The sequence below is a fragment of the Saccopteryx leptura genome, chromosome 5 (assembly GCF_036850995.1).
Source record: "Saccopteryx leptura isolate mSacLep1 chromosome 5, mSacLep1_pri_phased_curated, whole genome shotgun sequence".
In the NCBI taxonomy this organism is placed as follows: domain Eukaryota; kingdom Metazoa; phylum Chordata; class Mammalia; order Chiroptera; family Emballonuridae; genus Saccopteryx; species Saccopteryx leptura.
Genome location: NC_089507.1, coordinates 39,451,948 through 39,466,335, shown reverse-complemented (window position 1 = coordinate 39,466,335; position 14,388 = coordinate 39,451,948). Strand labels below are relative to the sequence as shown.

Here is a 14,388-nt window from a genome sequence, read left to right as displayed (position 1 = left end):
ATTTGTTCAATTAATATCTTAGTAAACAGAATTGAGCATGAAAAGATTAAAAATCTGTATTTACAATGAGAGGTAGTTGCATTATTGCATATATATATATAAAAACACCTAATAGTATTGGCAACTAATATGACACTTGATGGGAAACAGTCTCTTTCCTGGGAATATTTCCCATAATGCCATAAGAGAAGCTGAGTGCTCCAGTGGCAACACTCACACAAATCAATGTGTGATACTAAATGGCTACCGTTAGGCTATGTATAAAAATTTTATGTTTTATATCCATATATAGCACACACACATCAAGGTGCTTACATAAAATAAAAATCCATTAAGCAAGTCAACAATGAGGCGTCAGCTGTGAGAAAGCATTCAAATGAGCATACAGCCAAGTTAGCAAATTATGCAAGTCAATGAGGTTATGAAGAAAACCTAACTTAATGAAGAAAAACGGGCTTTTAAATAGAGGTGTGTTTCTAAAAAGCCCTTAAGTTTTTTTGCTTATACAGAAACCAAACAAAAAGTCTCTACTCTTGATCCTTCCCTATATAACAGAAATTATTAGTTAAATAATATATTAAAGTATTTTTAATCCTATTTTAATTGTCTTTTAAACACATACACTCAAAGCAGCTTCAAACCATTTCCACATTTTTCTAAAAATCGGGTGCTCCTTACGGATAAAAGCAAAGGCCCAGTTTGCCTAAAATACTTAAAGGCATTCTATATATTTGAAAGAAATCTGCATTCTACAGATATGCAGGCCTCTCCTAAAGTTGTTTTTGCTTCACTTAAAAATGATTTTGTACCTGACTCATCTGCCTGTCATTTTGTACAGCTTTTAGTTCCTCATAGGTTTATACTAGGGTAAGAGTAAAACCAGAATTTTATGTTATCAGATTGTTCTGTAAGGTAGTTTTTACTTCTTTGTGCCTTTTTAATAAATGTACAAGGGCCCTGGCAGGTTGGCTCAGTGGTAGAGTGTTGACCCAGCATGTGGAGGACCCAGGTTTGATTCCCGGTCAGGGCACACAGAAGCGACCATCTGCTTCTCTCCCCCGACCCCCTCCTCTACTCTCTCTCTGTCCCGCTCCCGCAGCCATGGCTTGATTGTTTTGAGCACAGCAGACTCGGGAGCTGAGAATGGCTTAGCAGAGCCTCCACCTCAGGTGCTAAAATTATATAGCTTGGTTGTGAGCAGCCCCAGATGGGCAGAGCATTGGCCCCAGATGGGGGTTGCCAGGTGGATCCCAGTTGGGGCGCATGCAGAAATCTGTCTCTCTATCCCTCCTCTTCTCACTTCAATTAAAAAACAAAACAAAACTGTACGGCGCTAGAAGAATTAAATCAAAGGGCACCTGTAGTGACTTTAATGTAAGCCTTGCTATTAGTTCCATCAGCAGTACAAGTGGATGTGGTACCAAGCATTCCCTGGGGCTCTAGAAGTGCCTTTAGGCAGCGTAGGAAGTTGAAGGACAAGCTTAGAGAGGATGTGGAAGGGGAAGAAGCACCTAATTCAACCAGAGGAGCTGTATTTGATTTCTTAGAAAAAGGTATTGAATTGTCAGGAATAAAGGTGGTCCTTTAACATAATTATCTTCCTATTCAACTTTCTTAGAGTTTGAATATGGCTTAAATGAAAGATATAAGATTTATGTTCTTATATCTTATTCTTTAAATTCCTTAAAATAAGGTGTGTAACTCAGTATTATTTCTTACACTTGGGCCACAAATATCAGACTATGGCCTCAAAAGACAGTTTGGCTGCCTGAGCTGGTGATTCTGCATTAATTCACAAGGACTAACTAAGAAAGACTTACTCTGCTTACATTATATGTGATTTTGAACTAGGTTTCACTGGAACAATGATTTTTTAAAAAAAACAAAACCATTCACGGCACATTGCTTTAAAATCTGTGCTAATGTATGAATTTTATACTAAGTATACCTATACTTCAAAGGTTACTTTGCTGTAGTTTATGTAGTTTGGGCACAAACATAGCAATAGCTCAAAAAAAGCAAAAAACAATGAAACAAACATACACAGCCTAAGAGCAGAGAGTAGGAGAAGGGAAGGTTGATGATACAATTTAGACTAATTCTTGGCTAGGTGATGGACCAATGGGTCACAATATAACAAGATTAAACCATTTAAAAAGACAATAAATACTATGTTATAAAATGAAAGACACTTTTTGAAAACAGGTTAAAAAAATAAAAACTAAAAAAAACAACATACTTTAATCGCATCCTTGGCATCTACCACAGCAAGGTCTCGAAGGGCCCAAGCAATCTGCCTTTTATAGAAATCGCCTTTATCAGATTTCTTGACTTTAACCACCTTCACCTGCACAGGGCGTTCAGTTGTCACTGTTGAATAAAACACACACTTTCATTAGAAATATTGTTCACTTACACATTTTTCATTCATTCATTCACTTATTGTAAATATAGCTGTCAGGTGCCTGTACACAACACTAAGAAAGGAGTAATATTTCATAATAAATGCTATGAGTGAGGAATTCTCAGGATACTAATGAGATATTCTAAATCATTCTAGAGGGGCAGAGGCAGATAGATACCTTGAGAAATAAAACTCTTAAAACTCAACAATAAGAAAAAAGATCTAATTAAAATATGGGCCAAAGACCTTAACAGACACCTCACCAAAGAGGAGACACAGATCATAACAAAGCATATAAAAAGCTGTTCCACAAATTAAAACAACAGGATAACACTACACACCTCTTAGTGTGCCCAAAATCTGAAACGCTGACTACACCAAATGCTGAAGAGGTGAAACAACAGGAACTCTCACATTGCTGGTGGGAATGCAAGACTCCTATCATACAATCCAGCCATTGTCTCCTTAGTATGCACCCAACAGAGCTGAAAACGAACAACCTTCACAAAACCCTTCACACAGATGTTTATAGCTGCTTTAGTCATAATTGCCAAAACTTGGAAGAAACCAAGATGTCCTTCAGTAAGTGAGTGAATAAACTGTGGTACATCCAGACAATGGCATGTTATTAAAAACTAAAAAGACATGAACTGTTGTGCCATGAAAAAACATGGGGGAACTTTAAATGCATATTACTAAGAAAAAGAAGCCAATTTCAGAAGGCTACACACTGTATAATTCCAACTATATGACATTATGGAAAAGGCAACACTATGGAGACAGTAAAAAGACCAATGGTTGCTAGGGTTACGGGAAAGATGAACAGGCAAAATGCACAGTGGACTTTTAGGGCAGCAAAGATACTCTGAGTGATACTTTAATGATGGACATATGTCATTATATATTTGTCCAAAACTATAGAAAGTGCAACATCAAGAGTGAACTCTAAGGTAAACTATGGATTTTGGGTGACTGTGACATGTCAATGTAGGTTGATTTTTGGTAACAAATGTACCACTGTTGTGAGTGGCGTTAATAAAGGGAGAGGCTATGTATTTGTGGGGAAATGAAGGGGTGAAGGGAAATCTTTACCTTCCTCTCAATTTTGTTGTCAACTTAAAAGTGTTCTTAAAAATAAAGTCTTAAAAAATGTACTAAAGCTAATGAGTTATTATTAGAGTATCAAAAAATCTAGGAATAAAGAAATACCTAGGAATAAATACAACAGCATATATGCAAAGCCTTTAAAACTATAAACCTTATTGAAAGGCACTAAAGAAGACATAGGTTAATGGAGAACTGTGCCATGTTCATGAACAACACTCAATTTAAAAACACAAGTTCTCCCCAAACCTATAGATTCAAACAATTCCAATCAAAATTCCCACAAAATCTGGAACTTGACAAGTCGATTCTAAAATTTAGGTTAAAGAAAAAAGTACCAAAACAAGACAAAATAAATACTGGAAATAAGAAAGAACCCAGAAACAGATACATTCACATTCATCACTACAAACATGGACACAGACAAATTAAAGACTAAACTGTAGAAGGTAAAACTATAAAACTTTAGAAGATGACATAGGTAAATACTTTCATTCCTCCCCAAGGCAGGGAGGAGGAATATCTTAAGTAAAACTAACAAAAAGGGGAAGTCTGAAAAAAATCAAATTAATTTGATTTCATTAAAATAATAAATTCCATTAAAAGACATCATTAAAAGTGAAAACACAGACCACAAACTGGGATGTATATAAACAACAAAGGATTAGTATAAGGAACAGGAATCAGTAAAAGGATAACCAACGCAATAGAAAATTGAGCAAAAGGCCTTAACAGGCAAATTTCTTACACAAGGAAACAAATGGCTAATAAATTTGTGATAAGAGACTCAATCTCATTATTAAGGAAATACAATTTAAAACCACAATGAAATACTACTTCAAATCCACCAGGTTGAAAATACTAACAATCTGTCAAAGCCCAAGATAGTGGTATGATTAGTATTCACACCTTATATATATGTTATAAAATTTCTTCTGTATCTAATCAGTATTTAATTTAAAACAATTTAAAAAATGAATTTGCCAGCCCAATTGTTTTTCCAATTATAGAGATAAGGAGAATATTTAAACGAGGAAAAGTCCCCTAGAGAATAAAAGAATGCCAAATAAAACCTTTTTCTTACTAAATACCCACCTGTGGCACACAAAAAACAGTTCTTTTTCTTTTTTCCTGCTTTGCAGACATTGACAATACTCAGCAGGCGTTCATCATTTGGTGTAAAGATGTCTCTTTGTAACGCATGTTTGATTGCTGTCATCTTTACTTAGCTGAAAAATTTGGGGTATAGATAGTAAGCTCATTCTCAAAAACACTGTATCTTACATTGTTCAGTTTATTATTTTAAGTTATCTCATTCACAGTTAATAAGCATAGGAAGAATGATTTAATACACTTATATCATAAAAATAAAAAGCTGCATATTTGAAAAAGAAATTAGAGTCAGTGTTATCAAACTCTAAAATTTTTGGAAGTGCTCACAAAAATTATAGTACAAAAAAGAGATTTAAGAAAAAAATTAAAAACCCATGCTCAATCTTAAAATATATATTTCCAATATAAAGAACTCCTACCAGTCAATTACAACTCAACAATAAAAAGGCAAACAGCCCAATTAAGAACTGAGCAATAGGATTTTTAATCACATAAAAAGATGCTCTACATCACTAACATTATGGAACTCTATATCAAAACCACAATGAGATACCTACCACTTTACATCCACTAGGACGGCAAAAGTAAAAAGATAAGTGTTGGTAAAGATGTGCAGAAAAAGGAACTCTTATATTGGTGATTGTAAAATGGTGCAGCCACTTTGGAAAACAGTTTGGCAACTCCTCAAAAAGTTATATATGGAGTACCATGTGATCCAGCAATTCCACTCCTAGATATACACCCAAGAGAACTGTAAACTTATGTCCGTACAAATATTTGTACATGAATGGTCATAACAGGGTTATTCACAATAGCCAAAAAGTGGACACAGCTCTAATACACATCAAATAATGAACTGATACCACAAACTGACATGGAATCCATACAGTGAAATATAATTCAACCATAAAAAGGAACAAAGTACTGAAGGACACTAAACATCGAAGAATCCTGAAAACACACTCAGTGAAAGAAGCCAGATACAAAGGACCACATATTTTATTATTCCATTTATGTAAAATGTCCAGTAGACAAATCTATAGATAGGATGATTTGTGGTTGCCAGGGGCTGAGGTCAAAGACGAATGGGAAGTGACTGTGAATGGGTATGGGACTTCTTCATTGTGAGATGAAAATGTCTTTGAATTAGATGGCAGTGACAGTTGTATAACCTTGTCAATATACTAAAAAAACACTGAGTTATACACTTGAGGGTGAATTTTATGGTGGGTGAATTCTATCTCAATAAAGTCATTATAAAAAATAGGCTTCCATTTATCTCCTTTTTCTCATTTATCATGTAATTCAACATCTTTTTAAAAATATCAGTTTAAGTTCAATATTTTTAAAAATCTCTTTTCAATCTTATTTTTAAATATATATTGTATATATATTTATGTAACTATTTTCCTATGCAAATGTAGTATTTCATATATGTGAGTTTGCTTAGGAAATTAACTTCTAACACTTTCTATGGGAAAATGAAGGAATTATGAATTTTAAATAAAGGACTTAGAATGAATTTTTATAATACAATAACACTTCTGTAAACTAAGTATCTCCTTTATTTTACTCAATCTGTGAAAATTTTATCTTTGTTTCAACTAAAATTGTTTTTCTCACAAAACTCAGATCCTCAGATCTTCCCCCTTCCATCTAATCACAGCCTCTAGTCTTCTGACCTCACTCTCCTTCCTGTTTTCTGTGTCTGTGTGACCTCTCCAAGCTTCTTTTCCAACCTAGCCTGGAAGCAGTGTTCATTTCTCTACGCCCAGCTGCCCCCCACCCCCATTTTCTTACTCTATCAGTTCACCCTGTTTATAAATCTCCATAAACTATATTTTTTTCTCCAATTCTCTTGGGTTACTATATGCCACTTAAGAAGGCCACATGTCCTGTTCATTGCATTCATTACAAATATCTAAATCCAATCAAAGCTAGACTTTCAATGTTACTCAGCAATTCTTCAACACACTTCGATGATTCCTCCTACTCCCCATCAGTGTTGTTGTAAATCCTTATTTGTCTCTTCCAACCCTCAATTCTAGTGTCAGCCTCCTCCCTCTCTGCAAATGACTTCACCATCTATTCTGCAGAGAATACAGAAGCCACAAAGTACACTTTTCACCAATTTGCTTTCTTTTCCATCTTTACTACATCTTCACTCATCTTAGCTTCTATTCTGCTTATTACAAAATGTCTTCATGGCCCTGGCCAGTAGGCTCAGTGGTAGAGCTTTGGCCCAATGTGTGGAAGTCCAGGCGTGTGGAAGTCCAGGGTTTGATTCCCGGCCAGGGCACACAAGAGAAGCACCCATTTGCTTCTCCACCCCTCCCCCTCTCCTTCCTCTCTCTCTCTCTCTCTCTTCCCCTCCTGCAGCCAAGTCTCCATTAGAGCAAAGTAGGCGCGGGGAACTGAGGAACACTCCATGGCCTTCACCTCAGGCGCTAGAATGAATGGCTCCAGTTGCAATGGAGCAACGTCCCAGATGGGCCGAACATCGCACCCTAGTGGGCATGCTGGGTGGATCCTGGTCCAGTGCATGTGAGAATCTGTCTCTCTGTCTCCCCTCTTCTCACTTCAGAAAACTACACACACACACACACATACACACACACACACACAGACAAAGAAAAGAAGAAGAAACAAAATGTCCTCGTAACCAAATCCTTAATATGTTCTATGGGACACAGACTGTGTTAAAAGCTCTCCTCTACCCTATTCCCAAGCCACAGGTGATACTGGCCAGTTTAACTCTGGGTTTTGTTAATGCAATTCCTTTTTCTGGAATTCTTTTCTCTGTGGGAAAGTCCAACCTATCTTTCAAAATCTGTAAAGGACACACACAGACACACACACTAATTCCCTTTCTACTTCTCTAACATTTCCTCTCTACTCTGTTAACATAGCATTTAAAACCATATTTTTAGGTAGTCATATTCCCCCTACCCCATTAAAAGTAGCTCCTTGTAGACAAGAGTCATGTCTTACTTATTTTTGCATTCCTAGAACTTGGCAAGGACATAGAAGGCATCTAATAAATTAACAAATGATAGTACCAAATACCATGACAATGACAGCTTATCCAAACGTGGTTCCCCCTTTCCAACTCTCACAACTGTATACAAATGTCCAAGTTCAAAATCTGTCATAGCTGATCCTCCTCCATTGTCATCATGAAATCTGCTACCACATTTTGTTGCTTTCCCCCATCCACACATAACTTGTCTTATTTTGTTTCCAGTGTCAACCCACTAACCCACGTACACATCAACTATAGTTATTTAACAGTACAGTATCTGGTTATCTCTTTGCAAGCTTCCACAACCCAAAAAACCAACAATGGACAGGTAATATTAAAACACAGCCTTCATCACAACATGCTCTTGCTCAGTTTTACTACTTCTTACACACAAACGTTCCTGTCTGAGCCTTGTTGTTCATTCTGGTCTTTACATCTCTGCTTGGGTGCTTTTCCATGCAGGAGATATTATTTATTCAAATCCTAATTGTATTTCACAGTTTACATAAAGTTGATTAATAAAGATCTTAATCCAAATTGATCTCTCAATTTTTACAGCACTTAGTATATTTACTAAGCAATCAAGCTCTTGCTGCAAATCGCTTCAGGCAATCGTAAGCTTGTGGATCTCAAGAACTTTCTTGAAAGAGAAAGGCAGAGAAGGGAAGAGGGGGAGGGAGGAAGACACACTTTGGCATAGTTTTGTGTTCCTTACTAGGTACACAGCAAATTCCTCTCGAGGTAACCTAAACTGAATAGTAAAAACTGAAAAAAAGAATGACTATTATTGGCCAACGTTTATACCACAACCCCTTTTTGGTTAAAAGCAACAGCTGAGTATATGGTAAGCGGTAAAACAAAGAGAGGACTGGCCATACCTCATAAAGGAGGCAGGCATGACGAAAGGCCCTACGTGACCCTCATTCACTCAGCAAATACTATGTCTGCTAAGTGCGAGGCACTGCTCTAGGTTACTGCAGTTTGACAAACATGCTCAGGAAGCCGAGATCACTAGGGCCTTCGTGGCATCTCCATTCTCCATTCTAAAGCTTAAGTGATTAACTCTATAGTCCAGGGGTCCCCAAATTTTTTACACAGGGGGCCAGTTCACTGTCCCTCAGACCGTTGGAGGGCCGGACTATAAAAAAAAACTATGAACAAATCCCTATGCACACTGCACATATCTTATTTTAAAGTAAAAAAACAAAACGGGAACAAATACAATATTTAAAATAAAGAACAAGTAAATTTAAATCAACAAACTGACCAGTATTTCAATGGGAACTATGGGTTTGCTTTTGGCTAATGAGATGGTCAATGTGCTCCTCTCAATGACCACCAATGAAAGAGGTGCTTCTTCCAGAAGTGCGGCAGAGCCGGATAAATGGCCTCAGGGGGCCGCATGTGGCCCGCAGGCCATAGTTTGGGGACCCCTGCTATAGTCTGTACAACGTACTCTTCTGTTGAGACACGAGAGAACCTCTAAAGCTGTTTCCCAGATTTAAGGGTCTATGTTTGTCCGCGTTCCAGAGGCAGACACTGCTTACTCTGTGTTGGTTCTCGCTTCCTTAAACTCCGTCGGATCATTAACACTGCGTGACGGCTTGTCCGTGTGGGTTGGGCCCGTTTGCTATGAAGACATTTCAGCGCGTGGAGCACTGTCATCCCGAGGGGAAAACTGTGCGCGCACACAGGTGAATGTACTTAAGGGATTTAGAAGAAAAATGTGTATTTGGACAAAGAAGGGGAAGGCGCTGTCACGCCCTCCCGTCCCGGTCCACGCCAAAGAGCAAATGATCAATCATTTGCCCGAATGAAATATGGTTCCGATGGGATGTGTGAGGATCGGTCTCCCGGCCCAGGGCGGCAAGGAGCTAGGGGATGCTCCGAGCGGACTCTGCGCCTCACCCAGAGAAGGGGAAAGGCTGGGAGGCCTGACAGCGGAGGGAGAGGCGCCGGGCCTGGGCGCAGAGCCAGCACCGGGACGGACGAGTCGCCACCAGACCCTGTCCGCTCGTCTGTCCGCCGCCGGGACTACTGGGCAGCCGCGGCCCAAAGCTTACCACAAGGCCGGACCGAGCCCGGCTGTGCCCAGGCGGGTCCTCCAAAACCGAGACGCGATGGGGCGGGACAGGTCACCGCTCCTAAGACGCGCCCCTCAATTGAGGAGTGAACGGGAAGCGGGGGTTCGGCCCCACTTCCCGTATCCGGGCACGTGACGTACCTCCACGCCGGAAGTCAACTCTGCAGAGAAGGCCGAAGAGGCAGCGATGGGCGTGGAGGGGCGGGGCATGATCCTGTCCGAGGGGCGGGGCAAGTCCTGCCCAAGGGGCGTGACTAGGACAGCAGTGGTGGGCCCTTCGTCCCACAGATACTTACTGACTTAGGACCTGAGGATTTGACGCTGCTTTCTCAAGAGGAGTTATTTAATCTGATATTTTCAGCAATTTATTTAAGAAGAGATCCGATTGTTAATGATATGACGCCTATGCACAAAGTTTGAGAAGCACAGATGATACCAACGTTGCTGGGTGCCGGGCAAGCGATTCATTTACTCCATAGTTTTGGCATCTGTTTTATGCCGGGCACTTTAATGGAGGTGCAGAGGTGGTTCAGATATAAATCCTATCCTGAAAAGGTTCACAGTATGGTAGAGCTTAGTAAGATATACACAAAAAATATATACAAATTAAACAGACTTTGTCGGATAGCTCAGTTGTTCAGAGCATCCTCCCGACAAAGTGAGGTTGCGGGATTCCTTCCCCAGTCACGGGACAGACAGGAATCAACCAATGACGGCATGAATAAGTAGGACAGCAAATTCATGTCTGTCTCTCTTGGTCTGCCTCTACTCTCCTCTCTCCCTAAAAAAATCAATAAACAAAGAAAGCAAGCAAACAAAAAATAAGTGACCAAAATGAGGTACAGTACAGATATGTGTGCTGGGAATTCAAAATAGCAAATTCTTTGCTCCTGGGAGAATCAGTCCTTTGCAAGGGTTCTGCAGAAATATATTCATGCATGCATGCATTTATTCGACAAACAGTGCCACCTCTTTGACAGGCGCTGTGTGAGGTGCTGGAAATGCAAAGACATGGACCCCACTCAGCAAAGGGCACACCCTCACTGAGGAGACAGAATTAAATAGGTGGATAAATTACAGTCAAGTGACAACGGAGGTAGAAAAAAGATTAAGTTCCATGGGAATGCAAAAGGTAGTAACTCACTTGTCAGGGATGGATTTAATGAGAAAGAGACATTAAAGTGTAAAGTGCCTTTCAGTGTTTACCTAGATATATTCAATAATTTGGTGGAAAAATCAGCAGAAATAGGACATGTTTGCTACTGATATCAATATGCTCTAGTCAGTGCTATTTGGAATGTTTTTAATTTCATTGACTAACTTCCCTTTTAAGTGTAGATTCTGTATCTACTCCCATTTTTACAGAGACTGCTTAGGTCCTTCCTGCTTGGTCACAAAACTCTTCCTATGGAAACTCTTTATGTGACAATTGCATGTGTGATTGTCTTCCCCCCCCCCCCCTTTTAACCTTTATGTTTACATCCATTTTTTTTTTTTTTTAACAGAGACAGAGAGAGAGTCAGAGAGAGGGATAGACAGGGACAGACAGACAGGAACGGAGAGATGAGAAGCATTAATCATTAGTTTTTCATTGCACATTGCGACACCTTAATTGTTCATTGATTGCTTTCTCATATGTGCCTTGACTGCAGGCCTTCAGCAGACCGAGTAACCCTTTGCTGGAGCCAGCGACCTTGGGTCCAAGCTGGTGAACTTTTGCTCAAACCAGATGAGTCTGTGATCAAGCTGGCAACCTCAGGGTCTTGAACCTGGGTCCCTGGCATCCCAGTCCGATGCTCTATCCACTGTGCCACCACCTGGGCAGGTCATCTCTTTTTTTTCTTAATTGATTTAAAATTTTTTTTTTTAGGTGAGAGGAGGGGAGATAGTGAGGCAGATTCTTGCATGCGTCAGGACTGGGATCTACCCAGCAACTCTCTGGGGCCAATGCTGGGGTACTGATTAGTGCCTGAGGCTGACGTGCATGGAACAACTGAGCTGTGTTAATCGCCTAGAGCCCCATGAAACCATAAAGCCACTGGCTGCTGGAGGACAAGAGGGAGAGAAGGGCGGGTGGAAAAGCAGATGGGGGCTTCTCCTGTGTGCCCTCAATGGAATCAAACTTGGGTGGTCCATATGCCAGGCCAAAGCTCTATCCATGGAGCCACCTGCCAGGCAGCTACATACCACTTTCTTCTTTTATTCTTCTTCTTTTTCCAAGTGAGAGGACAGGAGACAGAGAGCAAGAGACCCCTACATGTGCTCCAACCTGGATCCACCCGGCATCCCTGTCTGGGGCCAATGCTCTGCGCATCTGGGGCCATACAGGCAACCAAGCTATTTTTAGCACCTGAGGCAGAGGCTCCATGGAGCTATCCTCAGTGCCCTGGTGCTCAAACCAATTGAGCTATGGCTGAAGGAGGAGAAGAGAGATAGGAGAAAGGGGAGGGGTGGAGAAGCAGATGGTCGCTTCTCCTGTGTGCCCTGACTAGAAATTGAACTAGGATATACACATGCTGGGCCGATGCTCCACCACTAAGGCAACTGGCCAGGGACCCTACATCCCTCTTTAAAGTTGGAAAGCAAGTTGCATTTCAGGTGCCTGGATTTCTTCCCTGCATATCCACTGCCTCCCTAACTTTTCCACTTGGATATCTGTTAAGCATCGCAAACTTGCATGTTCATAAATTAAATTCTCCTCTTTTCTTTCCCCTCCTGGATTCCCCAAAATGTAGAGGCTAAAACAAAGGCTATGTGCATAGTTTATTTGAGGAAACATATTGTAATGGTGGCTCTTTAGTCTCACTTAATACATTCATTTTAACATTTCTGCTTCCCTGATCTTTTTATTTCTTTCTCAATATTCATTCAAATTGTTCTAACATCTCATTTAGCACAGATCATCATCATATCCAAGCTTTAAGGAGATGCCAAGGCTGTGTATTAGGACTGACTCCAGATATTCATATCAAAATATTAAATCCAGAATCACAGGTAAATGGCCCATGTCATAACTTCAGCCCTGGCCAGCCTATAATCTGATTCCTCTGGTTTAATATTCTAAATCAGGGGTCAGGAAACTATGGCTCGCAAGCCAGATGTGGCTCTTTTGATGGCTGCATCTGGCTCGCAGACAAATCTTTAATAAAAAAATAATAACAAAAATATAAAACATTCTCATGTATTACAATCCGTTCATTTCCTACAACTCATGTTTATGTTTGCGGGTGGCTGGAGCCAATCACGGCTGTCCTCCGGGGTCATTGTATGGCTCTCACGGAATTACATTTTAAAATATGTGGCATTCATGGCTCTCTCAGCCAAAAAGATTCCCGACCCCTGTTCTAAATATTTACTCTCACACATATTTCCCCAGTTTCTATTGGTACATATTGGCCAGTTCTATAATTCCTTTATTCTTTTTTTTTTTTTTCTTTTTCTTTTTTAGCAAGCGAAACAGAGACAGACAGACAGACAGGAAGGAAGAGAGATGAGAAGCATCAACTTGTAATTGTGTCACTTGAGTTGTTCATTGATTGCTTTCTCATATGTACCTTGACCAGGGGTGCTCGGCTAAACCATTGACCCCTTGCTCAAGCCAGAGACCTTAGACTTCAAGCCAGTGACCTTGGGTTTCAAGACAGTGACCTTTCAGCTCAAGCCAGTGACCCTGCGCTCAAGCCGGTGACCTTGAGGGTCCTCACCATCCCAGGTTGATGCTCTATTCACTGTGCCTCCACCTGGTTAGGCGGTAATTGACTTTGAGTTAGTTTCACTCAGTGGTTCTCAACTGGGAGTCATTTTGACCCCCAGGGGACGGGTAATGTCTGGAGATATTTTTTATTCTCATTCCTGTGAGGGTTCTACAAGCATGCGGGTAGATGACAGGGATGCTGCTAAATAAACTATGATACACAGGACAGCCCTCCACAGCAAAGAATTATCCAGCCCAAAATATCACCAGTGCTGAGATTGAGGAACCCTGGTCTAGTTCTTTCTAGAACAGGGGTTGCAATCCCCCACATGGGCTGTGCTGAGATCTGACCCAGCTTACAGGTTCAAATCAGTGAGGGTAATGGGGGTGGAAATTGAGGAAAAAAGGGTCATATTGGGAGTCACTTGCCTCAGATATATTCTTTGCAGCCTTTCCAGACCAGGATGGGGTGCTTTCCTTTCTCAAGACGCAGGAGACTGTTGGCATAGAGCAGGGGTCCCCAAACTATGGCCCGCGGGCCGCTTGCGGCCCCCTGAGGCCATTTATCCGGCCCCCACTGCACTTCCGGAAGGGGCACCTCTTTCACTGGTGGTCAGTGAGAGGAGAATAGTTCCCATTGAAATACTGGTCAGTTTGTTGATTTAAATTTACTTGTTCTTTATTTTAAATATTGTATTTGTTCCCGTTTTGTCTTTTTACTTTAAAATAAGATATGTGCAATGTGCATAGGGATTTGTTCATAGTTTTTTTATAGTCCGGCCCTCCAACGGTCTGAGGGACAGTGAACTGGCCCCCTGTGTAAAAAGTTTGGGGACCCCTGGCATAGAGGATGACTAAAACCCACAGTTTAAGATTATAGCATGTCTGCACAAATGTCCACATTCTAGATCTCAAGTTCCTGTCATTTTCCTAGTAGGGCCCTGGCTTTGACAATGGGTGATGTTTCA

General features: G+C 40.5%; 1 protein-coding gene across 8 annotated transcripts in view; it reads right to left on the bottom strand.

The window, feature by feature from the left end:
• The window catches only part of EXOC1 (exocyst complex component 1), a 56,868-nt gene extending 47,011 nt beyond the window's left edge, over positions 1–9,857 (bottom strand). For all 8 annotated transcript variants that reach the window (XM_066385566.1, XM_066385564.1, XM_066385567.1 and 5 more), the window contains exons 1-3: positions 9,707–9,857; positions 4,604–4,737; positions 2,240–2,370 (exon numbers count right to left, since the gene is read on the bottom strand). In XM_066385566.1, coding sequence (XP_066241663.1) covers positions 2,240–2,370; positions 4,604–4,727 — 255 coding nt within the window. In that variant the 5' untranslated portion in view covers positions 4,728–4,737; positions 9,707–9,857. The remainder of the gene's footprint in view (positions 1–2,239; positions 2,371–4,603; positions 4,738–9,706) is intronic.
• Positions 9,858–14,388: the final 4,531 nt, after the last annotated feature.